The sequence below is a fragment of the Crinia signifera genome, chromosome 2, assembly GCF_055691185.1.
Source record: "Crinia signifera chromosome 2, ASM5569118v1, whole genome shotgun sequence".
In the NCBI taxonomy this organism is placed as follows: Eukaryota; Metazoa; Chordata; class Amphibia; order Anura; family Myobatrachidae; genus Crinia; species Crinia signifera.
The window spans coordinates 252,264,401-252,287,679 of record NC_139218.1 but is presented as its reverse complement, the minus strand read 5'-3'; the positions used below and the strand labels follow the sequence as shown (position 1 = coordinate 252,287,679).

Genomic DNA, 23,279 nt, shown 5'->3' with positions numbered 1-23,279 from the left:
AAGCACAGACTGGAAAATTCTAAGGATTACCCTGAAGGGGTTAATAAAAGGTCTATGAATGGAAAGACAAATATGAAGGGACAAGCTCCTGTCAGCCCTGGATGGTACACAAGCAATATGCTCCTATAAACATCATCTTTATGCCTAATCACCATAGTTGCCATATATATTTTTGGTACACTTATAGTAGCCCACAACATGTACCTCAAACCAAGTATTTCAATGTGTACTGACATCCTAAAGCACCAAATGTTTTGCATCTCTTACATATTTATTTTAGAGAAATTATTGGTGGCTTTTTACATATTTACTGTCCTTTTACATTATTCTGTCCCAACTGGGAAATTATAAAAGCTCACCATGGGCATGCCAGATCTATTAGTGATTTGGGTTATCCTTATGTTAATTTCCATATTTTAAAGATAATTAAATAATTTTTGAAGCCATTGGAGTCTGAAAATGTTTGACTTATTTTAGTTGAAAACTTCTTTTGACTATTAACAGTAAGAATGCCCAGGCAGTAGTTGCTATCACTCTAATGAATTCATGAATATGTTTTGTATTTCATCCAATTAATAACAAGCAAAATGTATTTGTTTTATAAAGGAGGAATACTCAATAATGACAAAAGGTTCTTTACCCATAATGCTACTCTGCCTGTTACTAGAGCTCACATTGGGTAGATCTGTAGATATGGGACACATCCCTGCTGAAATAAAGCTATTATTCCAATATGTCAAATTTAATTTGATATATTTACGGAATCTTTGTGAACACTAAAATAATTGAAACCTTTCCTCTACAGTTTATTATTGTCTAAGCAATATTTAAGTTTTATAGTTGAACAAATGAATTGCTATTATTAAATAATGATTTTGTACATCCATGCATAATGGTATTGTGCCTGATGATGGGGTTAGTAAATAATCTCTATAGAGTAAAGTCAATGCAAAGTTCCAGAAAGGTAAGAAAGGATTTTTTTTAAACTACATGATATATGCAAATTCCACTACGAATTTATTGAAATTAGAGGGATGCTGATGGTTTTAAAGTGAAGTAACAATAGACATACTCATGCTGCTATGATATCTAAGAACAAAAAAAGCCATTGTTCCCATAATGACTTACTGAAACAGGACTTTTTGAACCTCCAAATGAGATATACACACCTGCTTTCAGCCATTAAAGTGATCTTGAAACTTAACAAATACAAAATCAAAACACTGCTTTTTTATCACCAACAAGCTCGGAAATTTATTTATGAAGGGAACCAGAGGCATACTGAAACATACCAATCAGAACTTTATTTAAAATAAAAAACTAAAATGCAATTCATGTGCGCAAAATCTATTTGTTTAATCAAGTAGTCTATTTGTCTATTTAAACATACTTCACACACACACACACACACACACACACACACACACACACACACACACATATATATATATTAAATGCAACAGCTACATTTTATATGCAGGAGGATGGATCTGGGTGTAGTTTCAGTAGAACTAAATAATGCATGTTTATCCATGTTCCTGCTATACCAGATAACCGGAATGCCTACATCCCGGTTATCTGGTATACACTCTAATCACTGCAATCCCATACCCAACCCCTAAACGGCAGAATTAACAGCCCAGTATAGCCACAGAGCACAGAGGTGGAAGACTATAGTAAGAAAACAAAGTGCAATGTGCAACAAAAGCTGAAAATACACTAATGTTCAAAAGTTTGGGTTCACTTAAAAAATTATTTATTTTTGAAAGAAAAGCACAGTTTTTTCAATGAAGATAACATTAAATTAATTAGAAATACACTCTATACGTTGTTAATGTGTTAAATTACTATACTAGCTGCAAACATCTGTTTTTTTTAAAGGAATCTCTACATAGGTGTATAGAGACCCATTTCCAGCAACCATCACTCCAGTGTTCTAATGGTACATTGCATTAGAAGACTAATGGATCATTAGAAAACCTTTCTGCTCATTAGAGAAGTTATGAAACGGGCCTTCATTTGAGCTAGTTGAGTATCTGGAGCATCAAATTTGTTGGTTCGATTATGCTCTCAAAATTGCCAGGAAAAAAAAGAGAACTTTCATGTGAAACTCAACAGTCTAATGTTGTTCTTCAAAATGAAGGCTACTACAGTGTGTACTACTCCCTTCAGAGAACAGCACAAACAAGCTCTAACCAGAGTAGAAAGAGAAGTGTGAGGCCCTGCTGAGAAAAAGGCTTCACATGACCTCAATTGGCAGCTTCATTAAATGGTCCCCGCAAAATGCCCGTGTCAACATCTACAGTGAAGAGGTGACTCCAGGAAAAAGCCATATCTGAGACTGGCCAATAAAAAGAAAATATTAATATGGGCAAAAGAACATAGAGATTGGACAGAGGAGGATTATAAAAAAAAAGTTTTATGGACAGACAAATTGAAGTGTGAGGTGTTTGGATCACACAGAAGAACATTTGTGAACTGCAGAACAATTGAAAAGATGCTGGAAGAGTGCCTGGGGCCATATGTCATGCACGGTGGAGGTAATGTGATGGTCTGGGGCTGCTTTGGTGTTGGTAACGTGGGAGATCTGTACACGGTAAAAGGGATTTTGAATAAGGAAGGCTATCGCTCCATTTTACTATGCCATACCCTGTGGACAGCGCTTGATTGGAACCAATTTCCTTCTCTAACAGGACAATGACCCAAAGCACATCTCCAAATTACTGTATGCAAAAACTCTTTAAGGAAAAAGTAAGCAGCTTGTATTCTGTCTGTAATGGTGTGGCCAGCACAGTCACCAGATCTCAACCCCATTGAGCTGTTCTGGGAGCAGCTTGACCGTACGGTATGCAATAAGTGCCCATCAAGCCAATCCAACTTGTGGGAGGTGCTTCAGGAAGCTTGGGGTGAAATTTCCTCAGATTAACAAATTAACAACTAGAATGCTAAAAGGTCAGCAATGCTGTAATTGCTGCAAAAGGAGCATTCTTTGACAAAAGCAAAGTTTGAAGTACAAAATTATTATTTTATATAAAAATTATTATTTATAAGCTTGCCAATGTCTTGACTATATGTTCTATTAACATTTTAAAAAAATCCTTTTTCTATATGTTCTATTAACTGTGCAACTCATTTGATAAATAAGTCAGTTTTCATGTAAAACATGAAATTTCCTGGGTGACCCCAAACTTTTGAACTGTAGTGTACATCATCTGCACAATCACAGTACAATATGCATGGACAGTACAATTGTTACAGGCTGCAGCCACAGCTTGTTTCTGATTTGTTTTGTTATTGTTTCTTTTAACCAGTATTCCAGGTTCTGATATATCCTTGTTGGGTAAGTCTGGATATTGGGGTCCTTTGACCCCTCATCAAAAGGTGGGTACGATTATGACCCACCACTGTGGCTCAATCCTGTTTATATTTTCATGTCATATTTCCGTGAGCATCCAGAGTTTTTATGTTCTTTGTGGCTTTTGTACTTACTGGATCAGTGCTCCAGGTTTTGGTTAATCCACTTTGCCTTGTTTCCATGCATTGCCTTAGTCTGTGCTGAGTGTGGCTGCCTCTAAGCTCCTAAGTACTCAATCCTGCTGGTAATATTCCTGTGATACTTCTGTGATATTCCTGCTATCTGGTGAATTCCTTGTTCCTGGTGATTACTAACTGATCAAAGAGATGCATAGTGCATGGTTATATTCGGTAGTGTCTAGATCCCCTTCCGTCTTGACAATTTTCCCATCATACCTGGAGGGGGAATATAAATCTGTGGCGAGCGAAGCAAGCCACCGTGCCGTAGTGTGCGAGAGTAGCAAGCCCGCAAGGGTACAATGCAGCTAAAATAACATCCTGTAATCAAAACTGAAGGGAATCAATTCTCTACCGGTTATACTCCTAGCAAGTTCCTAGCTACTAGTTATGTACTCCAACCTGTGAATCTAGGACCTCAGCGCAGCAGCTATGTCCTAGATTGCTTCAGCCTGTTTCTGAGTATTGCAGTAAGCATACCTGCCTTGTATCTTGTGTGATCCTGCCTGTGCCTGAGAACCATTGCATCCAGGTAGTGAGATCTTGTATGTGTCCAGGTTCTGTCCAGAGGTGTTGTGAGCACCAGCGGCTTTCCCACACATTGTGGACGAAGTCGCACCTTTCATTATTATCTGCCATTGGTATTGTCACAGCGCCAGCTGGAGCCATAGGTCTTGTGCCATGACAGAGTCACGGAGACAATTAGAATGCAGGTGTAAATGCTTGCTAACTTGTCTTGTTTGTGCATCTGGTTTGTCTCACAGCAGATGCCAGAGATATTGGTCTAGCCATGCGACGACGTCGCATATGCGGTTAGGTTGCAAACCTTGGTTATAGTTACTGTTTGGTTTATTGTGATGGATTTGCATTATAGCGGATAGGCGGCAAATCCTGTTTTTAGCCATTGTCTGCAAGGTTGCATGTTGTTGTCCATGTTTATGTGCAGAGCCTAGTTTAATCCTTGTGTTTTCTAGTCAGTTTATCATTTTACCAGTACCCTGACTTGGTTGGGACTTTGCATCATTGTGAAAGACCAGGTGGTACCTAATTACCAGGTGGAGCTAGTCTGCCCTGGAAAGGCGGCTATTAGTGGTGAAGTCTAAGACTGGTAAGACCTCCGCAGGTGCCAGCCGACTCAGGGCATAGTAATAGAGTTAGAGTCAGGCTCAGGTGCTGCTGTGGCTTCACCACCTCGACCACAGAAGCACAATTCAGGCTGTAAACAACACCTTGCAGACCTGCTAGTCAGAGAGAGTGTTAACTCCAAGTTCACTCCAGATTATCATAACAACAATTCAGTTATTCATGAATTAATGTAGAAATTACTAAAGCCTTGTTTCTATTGTGATTGTTTTGTCATTTTTTACTAGAACATTTCTTATATTAGTACTATGAAAATTCATAGTAATGCTGGTCACACATCTAACTAGCAGTTCCCTGATTTTTAAATTAGAAACTATTTTCCGTTTGGCTTTTGTCAATGTGTATACAGTATATGTAACTGACTGAAAATCCCATTCACAGGAAAGATCTTTAGCACTGTAGGGATTTTGCTATTGCTTGATGCATATTCCAACTTTATCTTTTCATTTCTGCAGATTACATTTGAGCCACTATTTCTACTACAGTGCTGGTAAAAAAAAAAAAACGAAACAAGCAGCTAATCTATACACTAGTGTGCCACTTTCCACCCCTTGCTGCCTATGAATGTAATAGAGGAACCATGTTGATACCTACTAACAATATATAATGCAGACAAACATTACAGTTAGAAATGATTTAATATTTATGAAATCAGATTTGTTATTTATGTTATTATTTTGATATATTTTATGTAACCATATATAAACTCTAATGAAATACTCATACCAGGGCTGAGGGTTTTACCTGACATAATTGCTCCTTTATGCCAATACACTATGCACTTAATGCAAAGATGGCATTTTATAAATACTGTAAATAGTGCATTGAACAGCAGTAATAAGAAGAAATATACATTTACCCAGTGTGGTCTGTTGCTGATCAGAGGGTAAGCGAGTGATTTGTGGGGCATCAGTGAATGCGGGATTCTCCTCTGCTGAAAAGGCCATCACCAAACTGGATTACAGCATGAAACTGACCTTTGTAATAAAATATGCTAAAAGTCCCTCTTAGCATAAAGCAGTTACAGTTCTAGCATATGCGTAGAAGCAACTAAAAAGCAGCTCTTCATTATTGGCCTGTGCCACACTATAAGAAAGACAACTGGTCAACCTGTTGTTTGTAACCATTCCATGATATCGAATGCCCGTTTTGCAAAAACAATACCGGCATAAGTTCATACATGTTCATGAAATACCATATATACAGGGCTTAAAGTGGTCATGCAGAGGTGGGGTAACTCATTTCTCTATGCCACCTAATTACACAGGGCCAGTGGTAGGGTTTTTGCCATCCCCCTGTAAACTAGAATGCTATTCTGTGAGAATAACTGTGCAGGGCCAATGTGGAGGTTAAAATGTTCCACCTCACCATTAGAGGTGGTGGAACTCAGTTCCACCCCCATTCCCCCTCACTTTAACCCCTGCCTATATAGCAATACTATTAATATTTTCCTATACAAAGTTATTTCTATTTACTTTGTAAAAACAAAAAATCGAAAGTTTACCATACAAACTCTGTGGGATAGTCATTGCCTCTGGCACGTAGGTAGCCAGTCTTTCAATAGCTAAAATAAATAAATCAGTTTTAGCTTGTGCAGTTGAGGTTGTGACAAAAGAATGGATGAGATAGAATGTACAATGGAAAAAGTATTTATCTTTAAAATGATTCAATCTTTCAGATTAGGAGGCAGCATGAAGAAGCGTTACTGGAAGCCAGTAATAAAATACAGAGGATTTATATTGCTAAGATTAACGGTGTCAAGTGCAAATTCATATTGTTAGGCTGTGAAAGCACTTTATCAGACTGTAGCTGCAGAAAGGTCACAGAGTGAAAGCAACTACACCCAGCTGTGAGGTTCATCAAGCAGCTTTATTTACCAAGTACAGTCTCTGGTTGCTCAGTAGGAGACTCATATGTAAAAGGCACTGGTACAATTGTAGGGGATGCTGTTAAAAGAAAATGTTAGATGTCTTAACAAAAAAAAACGGTATAAAATAACATTTTGCTACATCACCTTGCACTGCACAATTACATATTACCTCATGCTACACAGAAATGTCTTCTAAGAAGACAACGTTAACATTGTACTACAGGTTAAGTAGGTTTTTGGAATATACAGTTTTGTTTTGTTTTCTTTTACCCTTCTGTACAATACTCACCTGGTCTCCCAGTGTCCCCAGCATCCATCTTCAGAGGCATTACCAGTCCCAATGAAGCATTGTGTGGGTGCTCCGGTGATGTTATGACGTCAACCACACGATGCATCATTGGGACCAGGGATGCCTCTCAGCATGGATGCCTGGGGTGTGCCGGGGTACCAGGTGAATATAAAAAACAAAAAGATATTCCCAAATCCGAAATTATTCCTTATCCAAAATGCTCCTGGTCCAGAGCATTTCAGATAAGGGATACTCAACCCATAACAGGTTAAATATCTGTTCTATTTTCAACTTTATCATTCTACAGTAGTTAATGTTTCTATTTATAAATGTTTTTCTTTTATCATTTTAGTACCAAAATAATTATATTACTTTTGCCCAGGGGTGGATTTATTGCTAGGCAACCTAGTGCCCCGCCTGCAGATCTTGCGCTTTCCAAGGGGCCTATTGATGGGCTCTCGGAAACCTGGCTCTGATATAGAGGTTGTGCAGTCGGTATTACATTCCAAGATATAAGGCTCGGGAGGTATGGAAAGGTTTTGGGAGAAAAATCACACAGGATCTAGAGGAAATTAGTATAATTGATAGTGGTCTCTTCAGGAAACTGAATAAAGACAGAAACCCTCTCAATGGGTCAACAGTATCCATCAGATACATTAGTATCCTTTTAGTTAGGCTTGTGAAATTGAGTGGCTCACTGGAGTAATGTAATATACAGAAGTTTAAACTCAGGTGAGGTGTACTTTTATCTATAGAGATGAGTTATGAATTCAAGTGGACTGATAAAACAACATTTTATTAGTATATGAAAATCATATCCTTGTATGAAATGTTTGTGCCTTGTGGTTATATGGCAATGTGTGAAAATATATAAAGAGCAATGTGCAGTTTAAAAACATAAAATAGCTGAATAATGTTGCAAAGCCATCTTAGTAGCACTTGCTGTGGCCACATTTACATGTGTATATCGGCTAAAGCTCCTGCAACAGATCTACATTCACAGCTATACATCATTGGCCCATTCACTTGATATCAGTTGATCGGGCCATGGATTGTATGCATGTGTATTTATCTTTACACTGCTGCTAAAAAATTAGTAGTGGCAGAAACTGCTGTGTTTGACCAAAGATCACACATGTGCATTACCAATTGGTTCCTGACTTGCAACCTGGTCTTCATTTCTGTAGAAGATAGCTGGGATCCTGGAACTTTTGCCATATGGTATCTGTAGTCACATTTAGGACACTTTCACTAATGAATGGGTGTCCCTGAGGGCTGTGGACTGCATTTGGGAAGGAGGTGGGGTGTAAGGTAAGCTACCTCTGTTATGAATTGCCCCATTAATACAAAAGTAGGTGAAAAAAATACTGTTTCCAGCTACTTTAAGGAACGATGAATGATCCCCCAAGTGATATCAGTATAAACAAGTAAAATCATTCAATTGGTTTTTAAACAACATGCTTAGGGTCTGATTCAGTGCCGCTCGCTAATTAGCAGTTGTTCATTTGACGTCAGCCACCTGCCTGCATTTACATGGGGATGCCCAGCATTTTTCTGGGCCAAACCACCATGTTGGAGTTCGTCCCCATGCACCAGCCCCCTGTCCTCCCCCTGCCCACCCTCCTACGTGTGAACGCTTTGCTAACTGATAATCACAGAAGGCCCTGCACGTTCGTATATTCACTTATACACACACGTGCAGAGCCGCACAGGGCCGTCTTTTCATATGGGCTTAATGGGCACTTGCCCAGGGGCCCCAGGTGTACAAGGGTCCTATTCTGATAGCTGATGTTCCCCTTTTTGCAGGGATACCAGAATTTTGAAAATCGGCCCTGGGGAACTGGAGATATCCAACTTCAAATCAGCAGTCCACATCTGACCTGTTAATTGCAATTCCCAGTCATATTTCTCAGGTTCTGTCTGACTTATAGTTTTTCTGAGAGAATATTCCAAAAGCTGGGACTCTCCCCTTTCTGCTGACACTATCGGCTTGTCTCTATCATGCCCAGAACCAGAGATATCAGCCTTCCAGCAGCCGGTCCCTGCTCCAGCTCCAAACGTCTGTGTACAGTTTTATCTTTTGTCAATGGATTGCTCTGGCTCCTGATCTCTGATCCCCAAGTCCCCAGCACCTCCTGAAAGTTGGGACTCTAGGTTGTTATACTATTGAAGGCTAAGAAATCTATTTTCAGATAATGGTGATATCTGCAGTCAAACAAGCTGCCGTTCCACCGGAAGCCCACTCCAATATCCAACCCTCCCCTGTGTATAAAACACCCCCTATCTCCCTGGAAGTCATTTACAAGGGACCCTTTATTCAGCTCAGTGCCCCCTTCCACACGTTAGTGTTCTCCCTCCCACCACCTGTGCAGTAAAGGAGTAATTGGCAGAAGTTACTGCTCCAGGTCCTACATATTGAGTGAAAGATTGAGCACCCCCTGCCACCTGTGGGACATCAAATCTGCTGCTGATAGCATCCCCCACCCCTAGGAGGGGAGAATGGGTAAGGGCCCCAGTGCATTGCTTTGCCCAGGGGCCGACACTGCTGTTAAGACGGCACTGGAGCCGCACCATTGGTCCCCAGAGCAAATATGCCAGGGACTGATCACTAGTGAACTACTCTTTCTTTGTTTGCAACATTACCTAAAAACAGTGTTGGCAAACAGGGGATTTATCACTTGTCACAAAAAGCAAATAACCTGGGTCACAAAGAAAATACAATCTGTTTTGCTCATAAATACATTACTAGTATTTTCCTATTTATGTTTGTGACGCTCATACTGTATATAGGAAATAGAAACATACGATTTCAGTTTATTTTGTACTGGTGCAGAATGTGATTATTTTAATAAATATGCTGGTCCCTATCAATAACAATAAGACATTATTTTAATAATGTTCTCAGTATTTGTACTGCAAGATAAAAATGATAACAAAATCTCAAAACTATTATGCACATCATCTGTCTTGCTATTTATCTCAATGCAAAATTGATTTACAAGGGTTATGGTTAGAAAATGAAAACCGAATGAGGAAAAGAATCTGTGGAAACATTTTGTTTTCATTGTGGAGCTGGGGCTGAAATACTAATATTATATTTTATCCACATCCAGTAACCGCTGCAAACAACGGGTTGGGATCATTTGGTCTACAGCATGTTGGGCGACAAGCATTAGGTCGACATGGGGAAAGGTTGACATGGTTCTAGGTCAACATGGGTCAAGGTCGACAGGTCATTAGGTGGACATGGTCTAGGTCGCCAGTCAAAAGGTTGACATGGGATTTTTCACTGTTTTTTTACCCGAATGTCGAAGCAGTCGACATGGACACAGTTTGAAGTGCACTGCATCCCCTTGCAATGTTGCACTCGACACACTATTTTATTCTCACATCACTCTCTAGTGGATGGTATGGTATGAAATACCCCCTGTCGGCACACGTTGGCTCAAAAAAACAGTGAAAAACCCCATGTCGACCTTTTGACTGTCGACTTAATGCTTGTGTCGACCTAAAGCCATGTCGACCTAGAACCATGTTGACCTATCTTTATGTCAACCTAATGGTGTCAACCCAATGCTTGTCAAATTACCGTATCCCCAAACAACAGGGTCTGTCATGTCTATTTCTGGGTCCAGCAGGGACATGTATTAAACCTTCTAAAGAGGACAGGTGAAGAAGTTGGCCATAGTAACTAGTCAGCTCCTAGCTAGAATTTTCTAGAATTTCCTTGATAAGTGATCGTTAAAAGCAGACTAGTGCTATGGGCAACTTTCCCTCTTTAGATAGTTTGCTACACCTAATCCCTACTGTACAACTGGATAGAGTTTGTACACTGAATATCACAACCTTTGTATGGAATTTTTGTTGAACATTCTACACTGCGTTTCTCAAACTTATTTTACTTAACATTGGCCTCATCAATCGAACTTACAAGCCACAGGCGCTGTACCTGCAATTATCAGCTGCTGTCTGGCTGAAATTGGAGACATATCACAGTCAGAACAGCCCGCAGCATTACCCAATGCCCAGCACAGTGGCTGTTTCCTTCCATGGTACCAGCCACCAATCAATTGCTGTCTTTTTGTATCTTCTCGTGCCCCACCTGAGATTCCTCCTCTCCCTCTGAGGCCCTGACTATTTTTACTCTTGTTCCTATCTGACCCTTCCCCAGCTAGCTTTGTCTCCATGGGTGAACCCTAAAATATCAAAAGACCATTGGTGGCTTCTACCTTCTTTTGGTAGGGGGCTGCAACTACTCATGCCCAGAGAGGAGAAGGAGGTGGTTAGAGGAGAGATGGCCAGCCACCAGCCAGGTCCCAGCTCTACAATGAATCAGACAAGAAAATATGTGCAAGAAGCAGTGGGAGAGTGTAAGCACAATATACCAGCTTCATTGGACTCTATTAGCTGCAGCCCATAGAAGCCAGGTTGGGTGACATGAAGGGTAGGGAATCACTTCCTACTGGATGCATGCTCTCTGCTATTCGCAGCCCAGTCTGGCAAGCTTACCGCTGAGGAAGTCTGAGGGATGAAACCATGCTAATTCTCAATGAAACACATTGGAAAGACCTGCTGACTACAGATGAGTCTTAATCTTTCATTTTTAATGTACTAGCAGTCCTAATATTTTATTACTAATATTGGATTATATATATATATATATATATATATATATATATATATATATATATATATATATATCCAGCACTGCAGGAGACCGAGCTCCAGGCTTAAGGCTTGTCATTTCTGAAGCCACATATCTGGATTGGCATCACCACACAATTGATTGGTGATTTTATACAATTGTGTAGTTTCTGGAAGGATGTCCAAATCTTTGCAATTTTTTTTTTAAAAGAATATGGAGTCTTATTCCAACTGAAAAAATAGACCTGTCCTTATTCCCCTGATGAAGTAATTTCTGACGAAACGCGTTGGGATTTCTATGTACTGTTGACATCCGAAAAAAACATTTTTAATAAAAATACATCTTGTGGATGAACAAAGCCTCTTCCTAATTGAGTCGGAGATTACGGACAAACCCTTTGAAATTGTTATAGGCGCCAAATCACTATGGGTGGTATATATATATATATATATATATATATATATATATATATATATATATATATATATAGTACACAATATCTCTAGAGTTTGCGCTGAGCAGAGTTGGTCGCTTTATAACACTTGATCTCCTACTAGAGAGATCCACAACCAATAGCCAAACCAATAGTGTTATGTAGCGCCCTATACAATTGATCAAAATACTTCCAGTCTTTCCTTTATAATACAATTACCATCAACATTTTTCAATATAAAACATTTATTAAAACATTTAAAACAAAATGTAAATGCAAGTTTTGAGACAAATTTTCTAATACAGACGTATTCTTTAGATTTACAGATCGTGATGGTTTTCAAAGGTTACCTTTGAAAACCATCACGATCTGTAAATCTAAAGAATACGTCTGTATTAGAAAATTTGTCTCAAAACTTGCATTTACATTTTGTTTTAAATGTTTTAATAAATGTTTTATATTGAAAAATGTTGATGGTAATTGTATTATAAAGGAAAGACTGGAAGTATTTTGATCAATTGTATAGGGCGCTACATAACACTATTGGTTTGGATATATATATATATATATACACAATTTTATGTAAGGTATCGAGCACTCTCCATATAGTCAAATAAGTCCACTTTGTTGTAAAATCATACAGAAGTTTATTCCAACAGTTTATATTCCATCATGCCCCGACGTTTCGGTCCATAACAAGACCTTTATCAAGGAGCTTTATGTCATAGCCTTGGAATTAGTGAATTAGCCCTGGAGGATCAGGAACAGCTACTCCTCCAGGGCTAATTCGCTAATTCCAAGGCTATGACATATGCTGTTCACTCATCATAAAAGCTCCTTGATAAAGGTCTTGTTATGGACCGAAACGTCGGGGCATGATGGAATATAAACTGTTGGAATACAGTGCACCAGCCCTGACCAGAATTACTATTTGTACAATTGTTTTTCACATGGATAACTTGCTGAAGTTAAAAGTTCTGATACAATAATGAAAACCTGTGTTAGTCTTATAGAGGAAACCCTTATGTTGTCAGCTGTAATAGAGGGATGATGCAGTAGCATTGAGATGATGTTTAAAGGCCCCTCCAAATTAGTGGAAGTCTGCCTAGTGTTGTCTGCAGCAGGGTTAAAAATCGATTTACAATATTTCTTACATTATACCCTATTTTCACTGCTTGTACGGTTTGGTCTTCTATCAAAGTTCCAGCAATGTTTAATTGACATTTTGTTAGTTGAATGCTAAAGATAGACATCAGAAACCAAATAAACAAAGCTATTGCATAATCTAGGTTGAGGTTTCTGGTTTGGAACATATCATCAGTGGGAAAAACCACAATATAGGTTTTCATTGGTAGCTAGAAAAAACAAAACAGAGTGACAACATATCCTCCAAATTCCTGTTAAAAATAAGACTTAAAGAGACCTATCATCTAAAATGTGGCAGGTATCCTTGGTTTTTCTTATGTTATCCAATCATGTACTGTATACCTTAGTGAATATTCTGCAACACTGTATAACATGTGCATGGACTGTCTGAAGCATACACCATCAAAATGTACTGTATACCAATATATAAGAAACAGTAGGGATAGAAACACTAGATATCAAGTTACAGGTGACTTATTTAATCTTATTAATCCCCATTGCCCCTTGCTGGCCCCCTACTTCCTTTCACCCATTAATTTGGAATCCAGCTCTCCTTGAGTTAAGGAGGTGGTTACCAATTTGTAGTACCAGAGAAATTCAGTATTTCTCTAATGCAAGGGACAGCTGCTCAAAAGAACTTCTCCACCAGCCTTGTTATCACTATCACAGATGATTATTAATGCCAAGACTTTAAACTACCAGGATGCATGGACACAGAGAGGGCTGGAGGGGGCAGAACAACTCAGACATTCTTATAATTGGAAGGAGCTGGTCTCCGATGACTAATGCTTTTTAAGATGGCGTTCCTTCACTCACTTTAATTCTAAAAACGTACAATTTTTGGAGCTTGATGAGTATTGGGCCACTAATGGTGAATGGTGTATGTGGGTACAGCATGTAAACAAAATGCTGAGATTTAATTCTTTAAACAGTTTCCACATTGTGGCCTTTTCTAAGTTTATGAAATTTGAAAAATACTGAAATAATGGAGGAGCAAGCAATAAATCAGTGTCATATTTACAATACTCACCCCTCTGGAGTCCTGGGATGAAGGCAGCAGTCATTATCACAGAAAAAAATCACAGCTGTGCCACTTTTCCAGAGGTCTGCGCATGCACAGTAGAGTCTGAGTGGGGGTATGCAATCTGCTGCCGCTATTTCTGACATAGGAAATAACGGCGGCTCCCTATTCAATGCTGTCATTAACGACAGCATTGATGCGGGATCACAGCAGAATGGGCCCGACTTCAGAAGCTGTCGGGCCCGTTCTGCCGATAACGGCCATGGATTGTCGTTATCCGGGCCGCAGATCGACAATCCACGGCTGTTTTTGCAGCCACACCCCCTTCGTGCCCATCGGCAGGCGGGACATTGAATCCCATCTGTCGTAGGGTGGTCGATCTGACCGCAAACGTGCCAGGATCACGGCTATTGGCGGGTATTGACAGCCGTGATCCCACATTGCATACCCCCCTGAGTGCTCTATTGCTCAGACTTTATTGTGCTGCGTGGTGGGGCGCTGCCACTGGCAGTGATAAGAGGGCCAAATGAAGGAGGTTGCACATGGGCCTCCTTCTCTCAAGTGTTCCTGCAATTAATACAAAATTTACAAATGTGCTTGGCATAATAATCAGCGAACACTGCCATTGATCAATAAGTTCCCATACAATATATAGAGAGGTGGGTGGGGTGAGGGGATAAAATTGTGCCTAAAAAAATGTTCGACTGAAAAATAGCCTTAACTGTTATATTTTTGCCACAAATTTTTTGTGGGGCAATTCATCTGCAGACTTCTCCTTTCTCACCAAAAAACCCTCCTACACATAATCTGAGATAAATTGCAAAAACGTGTAATTTATCCAGTATTTGTTTTATCCTGCCTTCGGGCAGGTGAAAAAAATTTCCAGATATTGCCAGCTTTTGGGGCTAGTTGGACAGACCCCGGGTATCCTTTAGTTGTGTTAAATTACCACAGCTAATTGAATTTCCCCCACAGTATACACATTACTTTAAGTTACAAAATATTTGTTTTTTACAAACCAATCTTAATGTTGGAAAAATATAGATTTCATTTACATTCTTGTCATACAGAGCCTTGTGGGAGATGACTACACTAAACAAGATTCCAAAGTAAAGTATCTGACCAAACAGGTTTGCATTAAATCAGTATACTGTAGAGTGGAAATTGTTTGACGTCTGTTTTAGTTCTACTAAACACAGATTTAAATCCACAATTCAATTAAATAAACTTGACTGAAAAGATAATAGCTATAATACAGAACAAAATAATTACTTAGCTTAGTCTGTGGTTCTTGTGTTTTGGAAAATACCTCAGACTCTGTTACTTTGTTTTAGTAAGAGCAAAGGCAATTTTTTTCTGAATTATTATTATAGTATATTTATATTATTGTAGAGTAATTTCAGCAATCATGGTTCTCTTCTAGAAAGCTTTAGTTGGGGGGAGGGTGGATTGTATAAACAATTGTAAAATGTTTGCTGCGTAGGGATATTAGGGACATAACATCATGCTATACATCTGTGCGGCGCCCATTCAAGGAAACACCTCATCAATGATGGTGGCTGCCCAAAGGCTGCAGCACTGGGGGAGCAGGTCAGCACATACATACACACACACATACATGCAGTACAATGTATGCTAAAATTAATATTTTAAAAAATATATAAAATTATTGTATTGACTTTAAAATGGTATTTAAGAGAATTGCACAATCACTGGCACAAGTGAAAGTTAAAAACATATAAAACATTTCTGTATTATGATAAATCCGCCAGGAATGCGTCAGTACACCTTTACCTGCACCCTCTTGCTCCCCGTATCTTGGCTTCACCATCTGAACCAGCCCAGGATATATCACTAATTGGAGACACCTACCCTCACGATATTCATTTTGGATTGAGGAATCTATCTACCAGAATCCCAATCCTCTAGTGGTCAACTGGGTACAATTTTGCTGTACCATTAATATCACACCACAATCTATGATGTATTGCGGAGCTGGACCAGATGTCCTGTATGTAGCGGATGATAAATATCACTCCAATTTTATTATTAACTGGTCTACAAAGGACTTTGTTTGGACAATATAGGGGCAATATAGGAACAGCCATAGGGAACTAATCCTAATAGAAGAATGTTGTATATATTTGAAACTTGTTGTGCGGCAGTGATATATTCATTGTTTCATTCTATTATAGTAAATACTATTATAAAGGCAATGCAGTCATTTTATAATTTTTTTAGACTATTAAATTTAGCAATGAAATTATGGCAAATTAAATCTTTATGAGGCTTAATTTGCCATAAATCCAATTTTAATGAGTTAAATATTTGTGTAGGACAAGGGGGGACTTTCCTGGGAATACTGAGCACATGGCAGCTGAACTATAATGGAAGGCTTTGATGATCATATTCTGTTGAAGCTACAAAAATTTAATTTATAACATCTTGCAATCATTTTGACATCTTGACCCTATATCAACATAAATGTTTTTTTTTCTATCAGTCTTCCATTTCTGATAACAGAAGGCAGGGCTCTAGATTGCACCCTAGCTGTTTGTAATGGGAGGTGCTACAGTACCTTGCGGAGACTTACAGTACTACATAGAGAGAGAAAAATAAAAGAATAAAGGTGCACGATTCAAACATTACTATTCAAAACTGTTGTGTAACTATAGCCAAAGTTATGAGGTGACCAATGCCCAGGTCACCTCAATGAGTTAATCCCTAACATTGCCCAGGTCATCTAAATGAGTTAATCCCTAACATTGTAGAGCCCTTTTCCCCTCTTTACAGTATCACAAATTTGGGATCATACATATATATGTAACTAGTCAAGAGAAATGTCCTTTATAGTCAGTCAGTCTTCTTTTTGTCTCCATTTTTAACCGGATTGGATTCAATGATGTATAAATGCTAGCTGATTGCACTATTCATAGGTGATTTCAATAAACTGTCCTAACAAGGTGGCATATACCTCAAATTCTATTCAAACATTTTTTTTCAGGTTTAGTATCTTATGCAACTAGTAACTGATGTCTAGATTATTTCTTTAATTCCTATTATATTTTCCAGTGGTTTATAAACTAACTGCACTTAGTTTATTCCAATCCATTCATGCATTCCTCTGTACTCTTGCCTTTTAAAGATTGTACGCTGCCTTGTATTTAGCTTGTTATTGAATGGAATCCCAGATATTTTGCCTTTATTCCTTTCACTGATTGCTATGAATACAGGGATGGAAACCTTTGGCCCTCCAGCTGCTTTGGCCCTCCCTACACATCTCAGCATATCCTGCAACAGATTTATCATGGTCAAATAACAAAACTGTATCAGGGCATGATGGGATGTGTAGTTCATCAGCAGCTGGAGGGGCAAAGGTTCCCATCCATAGTGTAAAACAACATAAAAGGAAAATATACAAGGATTTAATCTAATTTAAATTAGGATACTCAAACCTATAAATAAAATATGTGATATAAATAGCAGTAAGTAAATCTCAGGAAAGCGTGTAGTAGTCACGGTAAAATTTTCTGTCTCAACCGTAATAACCCTTGGAACATCCAGTGTTCAGAGAGTTTCCTTTGTTATACAATATCTATAGATCAGGCATGTCCAAACTATGGCCCTCCAGCTGTTGTGAAACTACATGTCCCATCATGCCTTGCCACAGTTTTGCTACTAAGGAATGCTAAAACTATGGCAAGGCTGGGAGATGTAGATTCACAACAGCTGGAGGGCCACAGTTTGGACATGCCTGCTATAGATACACCATTAATATACCTTACAATTACAAATTGCAAATATTGCAGTCACAAATTGAGAAGCAGTTAAATGTTTTAAGCTTGAGAAAACAATACGGACAATGGATATGAAGTAAGAGCTATATTCTATAACTGTTCTTCTAGTAGAAGATTTTTGTATTTATTTTAATCTTTTTTATGTTAGCGGTACAAATACCTATGATAAGTCTGCATAAAGTAAATAGGTCACAGCATGTGCAGGATGAGGTCATATCATGATGGCCACACTTTAATATCTGATGTGGGATAAGGCTGCTGGCCCGATATAATAGCCTATGTGGACCCTAACCATAAACAATCTTACTGAACTTAGTTGGAACATAATTGGACATGTTGGTAAATGCTGACAGAAGGTAACTGTAGATGCAGCTAATGACTCACCAGATGGAGCAAAAAAAATCTACAGTAGCTGCTCAATGCAAGCTTTGAACAGCTGTCTCTCATCCAATTGGAATCCTGTATGTATGACCGCATTACAGAATATAATACACTAATATAAACAACTTGTGATTACTCAACACAAACCATTCTCTGTAAGAATTCAATGTAAGGCAATAGAATGAATTGACAAATGAACTATAATGACTAGTGCATGAGTGGAACATATTTCTACCTGCATCTGGAAAGAATATATAATAGAAAAGTAGCTCTAGTAATGCTAAACGTATTTATATACAATGCTTAGTTCAGCAATAGTATTGTACACCAAGGTATTATTACCCAAAGGAGTTGACTGTCCATTGGTGACGGAAGGCTCTGTTGGTATATTATTTACTTGAATATAGGGATGGGTTACTGTGGGTACAAAGGAAGAGTCAGTTCGGTACATTTGGCACAAGTATGCTGCCACAGCTCACTGCAGACACAGGGGCAATGGATTAATTTAGTCACAAATCCATGCAGATTGTACAAAACATAGATCATGCTTTGAAATTCGTGAAGTTAAAACAAGAAAATGAGTAAAGATACATTGCTCAACACACTGCACATTAAAATATAGATACAATCCCAGATTGTGGTTTGCAACAAATATACCAGACAGCCACACAAATCTTGCAATTTGAAATAAAACGAAAACCAACAGGTTAAGATCTGGAAATGTTATGAAGGGGGGTAGTCAAATGATTTTTTCTTGACAGGCGAAAAATTTGAATTTTTCAACCGTATTTAGGGTGAATTAGTTTCGCCCTATTCAATCTCTGTGGCGATTTTTTCATTTCATTTTTATTGAAAAGATAAAACTTTTCAAGTTAATAAAAAAATAGTTGTATCTATTGTCCGATTTAGTTATAGATGTATATTTAAACTTCAAAGAGTTTTTAAATGAAAATGAACCGTTATGTGCCAATTTGCCGGTCGAGGAATAAAAATGTGATTTCTAAATTCAGAAGCATATACTAAACATAGAGAATATTGTATAAATAGTCGTGTGTTGACTATAGATGACTAATGTTTAATAGTCTGTTTGGAACATATCTGGATGGATAAGATGAAATAACAAGACTTGTTTAGATTTTACAATGCCAATAAAATAAAAAATGGAATCATAAAAATATAATTCATAGTGACTTATTTCTTTGTTGAGAAAACTTGTTTTCTACATGCGAAACAAAAGAGAGTTATTGATGGAAAGAAGATAATTCTGCTTGAACTGATTGTGGCTACATTGGAATGCTATAATATTTTTGCTGCAAAGAAGAGATTTGGCTTCATTTTATACAATGGGGTTTGAAATGTGTAATTTTATGTGTCCTAACACAAAATATTGGTACTTATGTAGTATCTGGGCTGCCGATTTTTTGATTGTATGCCTTAAGTTAAGGCATACAATCAGATGCGATGCGATGCGATATCGCATCGCATCGCATACGACCATGCGATGCGATGCGATGCGATGACCCGATTTTTCCATAGGATTCAATGTTAAAATGGACTGAGTCCATTTTAACATGGAATTCAATGGGAAAAAGGGGTCCTTTTCATACCCCTACTATCCAAGTGGGCATGGAGTTGGATATAAACCTGTGGCGAGCGTAGCGAGCCACCGAGCCCGAAGCGTGGCGAGCGAAGCGAGCCCCGCGAGGGGACGGTATTCTGTGTCCCCTCGCGGGGCTCGCTACGCTCGCCACGCTTCGGGCTCGGTGGCTCGCTACGCTCGCCACAGGTTTATATCCAACTCCATGCCCACTTGGATAGTAGGGGTATGAAAAGGACCCCTTTTTCCCATTGAATTCCATGTTAAAATGGACTCAGTCCATTTTAACATTGAATCCTATGGAAAAATCGGGTCCATCGCATCGCATGCGATATGGTCGGGTGCGATGCGATGCGATGGACCCGATTTCAAAATCGGCAGCCCAGTTACTACATAAGTACCAAAATATTTTGTTAATTTTGAACCAAATCATTCTTTATAGCAAGTAAATTGAAAAGAATATAGTGGTTTATATAGGAAACTTTTATTTATACTAGGAATAACCATACTGTCACAGGTAATGGACAATTACAATCCTACAGTCAAGATTTGAGCAGTTGTTATATATACTTAATTTACAGACTTTGGTCTACAGGCTTCACCTATAGAAGGTGGCTATTGTCATACAGAAGTCTTCAGAGTAAAAAAAAATAGAAATGTCAATCGATGGCGCAGACTTTTAGCAATTGTTCATAAGAAATTTATATTTGAATAATATTTTGGTTTTGTTGATAACTGCACTGGTAATAAGTGACTGAGTACAAATCAATACTATGCGGAGAAAAAGGTGATTAAGAAATTAAAATTCAGCAGTGACATTTAAATGTTATTGAAATCATGCTTAAAAACAAAGTATTACATTTCCTGGTGATGAAAATCAATACTATAATTAATAAAACATGACTTCCAAATAGCAACTGATGTACTATAAAGAATATAGAACATATCAGTAATAAAAAAATATATAAAATGAAAGTACAGTAAAAATCTGGACCTTTGTGCTTTTCAGAATAAAGTTAAATGCTATAGTAATGGAAAGTGGACAACTATTTAAGCCTTCCAAAAGATAAGAAAATATTTGTGATTTATTTATATCAATCGGTTTTTCTTATAGGGAAATTATATTCCCTACACTACTAAGGTATAAATGCCTTCTTGAGTTTATCAAATGTAACAAATAAGTATGTATACACAACAATGATGGGGAAATTCGCTCAGTGCATACACACTGAGCAATTTTCGCCTGTCTAAATGATTTTCCCAGGGGTGGACGGCTTTTCATAGCAGGACACTATGGAAAGTGTCCACCCCATCGCTCATCTGCCGGTAATGATGCGGGAGCGTGCATCAGTGCTCACTGTTCATCACCGGGCTTATACACCTTGGGTGGCTTTTGAGCTGAAAGCAGATCGAATGGCAAAACTGAGCTGCTTTCAGCTCAAAATTACCCAGAGTGTATGGGCCTTAAGGTAACAAAGGATGCCGACTGCTTGCCCGCATGTTGGATGGAGAGACAAAGCTAGCCAATGATAGAGAGATGTAAACGACTGAATAGTCAGATAGCAGTATAAGCTGCTTATTTTTAACATTTGCATTAAAAAAATGAAAACAATACTTCACAAAATAAACTTAACGGTATGAACATAATGCACTAATATGCTTAAGCATGTGTTCAGTAGCATGTTGTTATACGATATACTTTGAGTGATTTATGGTTAACCTAAGTTTATAAACAGAAGAAAAAACAAAACTGATATTAGAATTTCAAAATACAGAACTAACAATAAAACCGGCACTTGTTTTATACAATTTCTGCTCACAATGGAATAAATCATGTGTAAAGCAATGCTAACATGCTAGAAAATGAAAAAGGGTGATTTCATCATGCAGCACAGTGAGATCATTGGCTAATGAATGATTTCTAAATGAACAAAGAAAAGAAGTCAGGGAAGGATAGAGAGAATACATTGTTGTGGAATGCAATAAATAAATCTGAAGGAATGACAAAGTTCAGCCATGGTTTCCTAGAAAGACAAGTTACTTGTTTATTAAACCAAATAAACTGTGCAAAGGAAAATGTGGCAACAATCATGGAAATAATGTTACCCATGGTTGCTCCGACCCATTCTAGGGTAGCGGCTGACGAATCTGGAGTGAAAGGTTCCACAATAGGTTGGCTTGTTACTGCCACAGAAAATGTAAAAATTGAACAAACAAAAACATTTAGAGGGCATAAAAAGATCAGAAACAACAAAATATATATTTTTAGCATTCCTGTAAACTAAAGACAAATACACCAGAAGACAAACAGCAAATACAGAATAACCATTAAAAAAAGCATAATATTTACTTGACAATTTGAAAGTTTGAAAGTCAAAAACAAGGTCAAATAGTTATAACAGTGCAATGTTCAATTTTATGCATGCAACAGTTAAATATAATGCAAAAGTAATAAAGCATACAGAGTTTCTTAAATTGTTTAAAAATGAACATCCTAATATGGCAATAAAATAAAATAAAATATAAAATATGGCATTTTTATTCAATTGCAACATTTCTGTAATAAGATCAAATAAAATGAATGTTTATGGTTATATATAGTGTAAACATTACCTGCTTTGGGTTCTCCAGGAACAGGTTTTCCTGCAGGTTTAGTTACTGGAGGGGAATTTGTCACTTTGGAAACTAAATATAAAAAAAATCTATTAATAAATTACTTTTTAGTCTTCCCATTGACAATACAATTTTTGGATTCTTTACTATACTTTTACAAAGAAGCAGCACAATCTCATAAATAATGATCACGTCACATGGCGTTCATAAGAGCTGAAAAGAAACAGTAGTCACTAAAAGCAAAAGTATCCAATCGGATCCTTCATTCTGCCAATTTGATAGATTTGGATATAACTGCTTGGGGAAAAAAGTAAACCGTGCGCCCAGTTACATGTAACTAATCAGCAGGAGAGACGCATTTCTATAATGACAACAATATGTGCTTTTCTTAGTACAGGATCAATAATGCAACTATTTTACTCTGGCAGAAGCAGATAAGAGATCATGACCAGTACTAACTGATCAGCCTAAGGACAAATTCTGAGAGAAAAGGGCAGTTTGAGTCAGCACAATGGTGGCATTACTTATATTGACACAGGATAAGATATTGGGCTTGTATTGCAAACTGACCACCCATATGGGGCTGCGTTAATTGATATATTATACAGGGGCAGTTTAAGAGAGGAGTGGGCCCATTTGCATTTGGGGCTCCCTTGTCTTGACAGTGGTCTAGTCTCTGGCTTTGTGCCAAAGTGTACTGAGCATTCCCAGGTCTTGAGAAGCATGGAGCCTGCACCTTATTCCCATGGACATCTCTACTGCACAAGCAGAAATCACCTGGAAAATGGCTGCTGTACCACTTTCCCAGTGATT

At 38.1% G+C, this 23,279-nt stretch overlaps 1 protein-coding gene across 20 annotated transcripts in view; it reads right to left on the bottom strand.

Annotated features, from left to right (window-relative positions):
• Positions 1-23,279, bottom strand: part of ABI3BP (ABI family member 3 binding protein) — a 355,065-nt gene that overhangs the window by 121,542 nt on the left and 210,244 nt on the right. For 13 of the 20 annotated variants that reach the window (XM_083174266.1, XM_083174276.1, XM_083174271.1 and 10 more), the window contains exons 10-15: positions 22,467-22,538; positions 21,960-22,037; positions 18,599-18,673; positions 6,552-6,620; positions 6,179-6,238; positions 5,534-5,608 (exon numbers count right to left, since the gene is read on the bottom strand). In XM_083174266.1, the coding sequence (XP_083030392.1) occupies positions 5,534-5,608; positions 6,179-6,238; positions 6,552-6,620; positions 18,599-18,673; positions 21,960-22,037; positions 22,467-22,538 (429 nt within the window). The remainder of the gene's footprint in view (positions 1-5,533; positions 5,609-6,178; positions 6,239-6,551; positions 6,621-18,598; positions 18,674-21,959; positions 22,038-22,466; positions 22,539-23,279) is intronic. The other 7 variants (XM_083174267.1, XM_083174268.1, XM_083174270.1 and 4 more) reach the window with 7 other exon arrangements.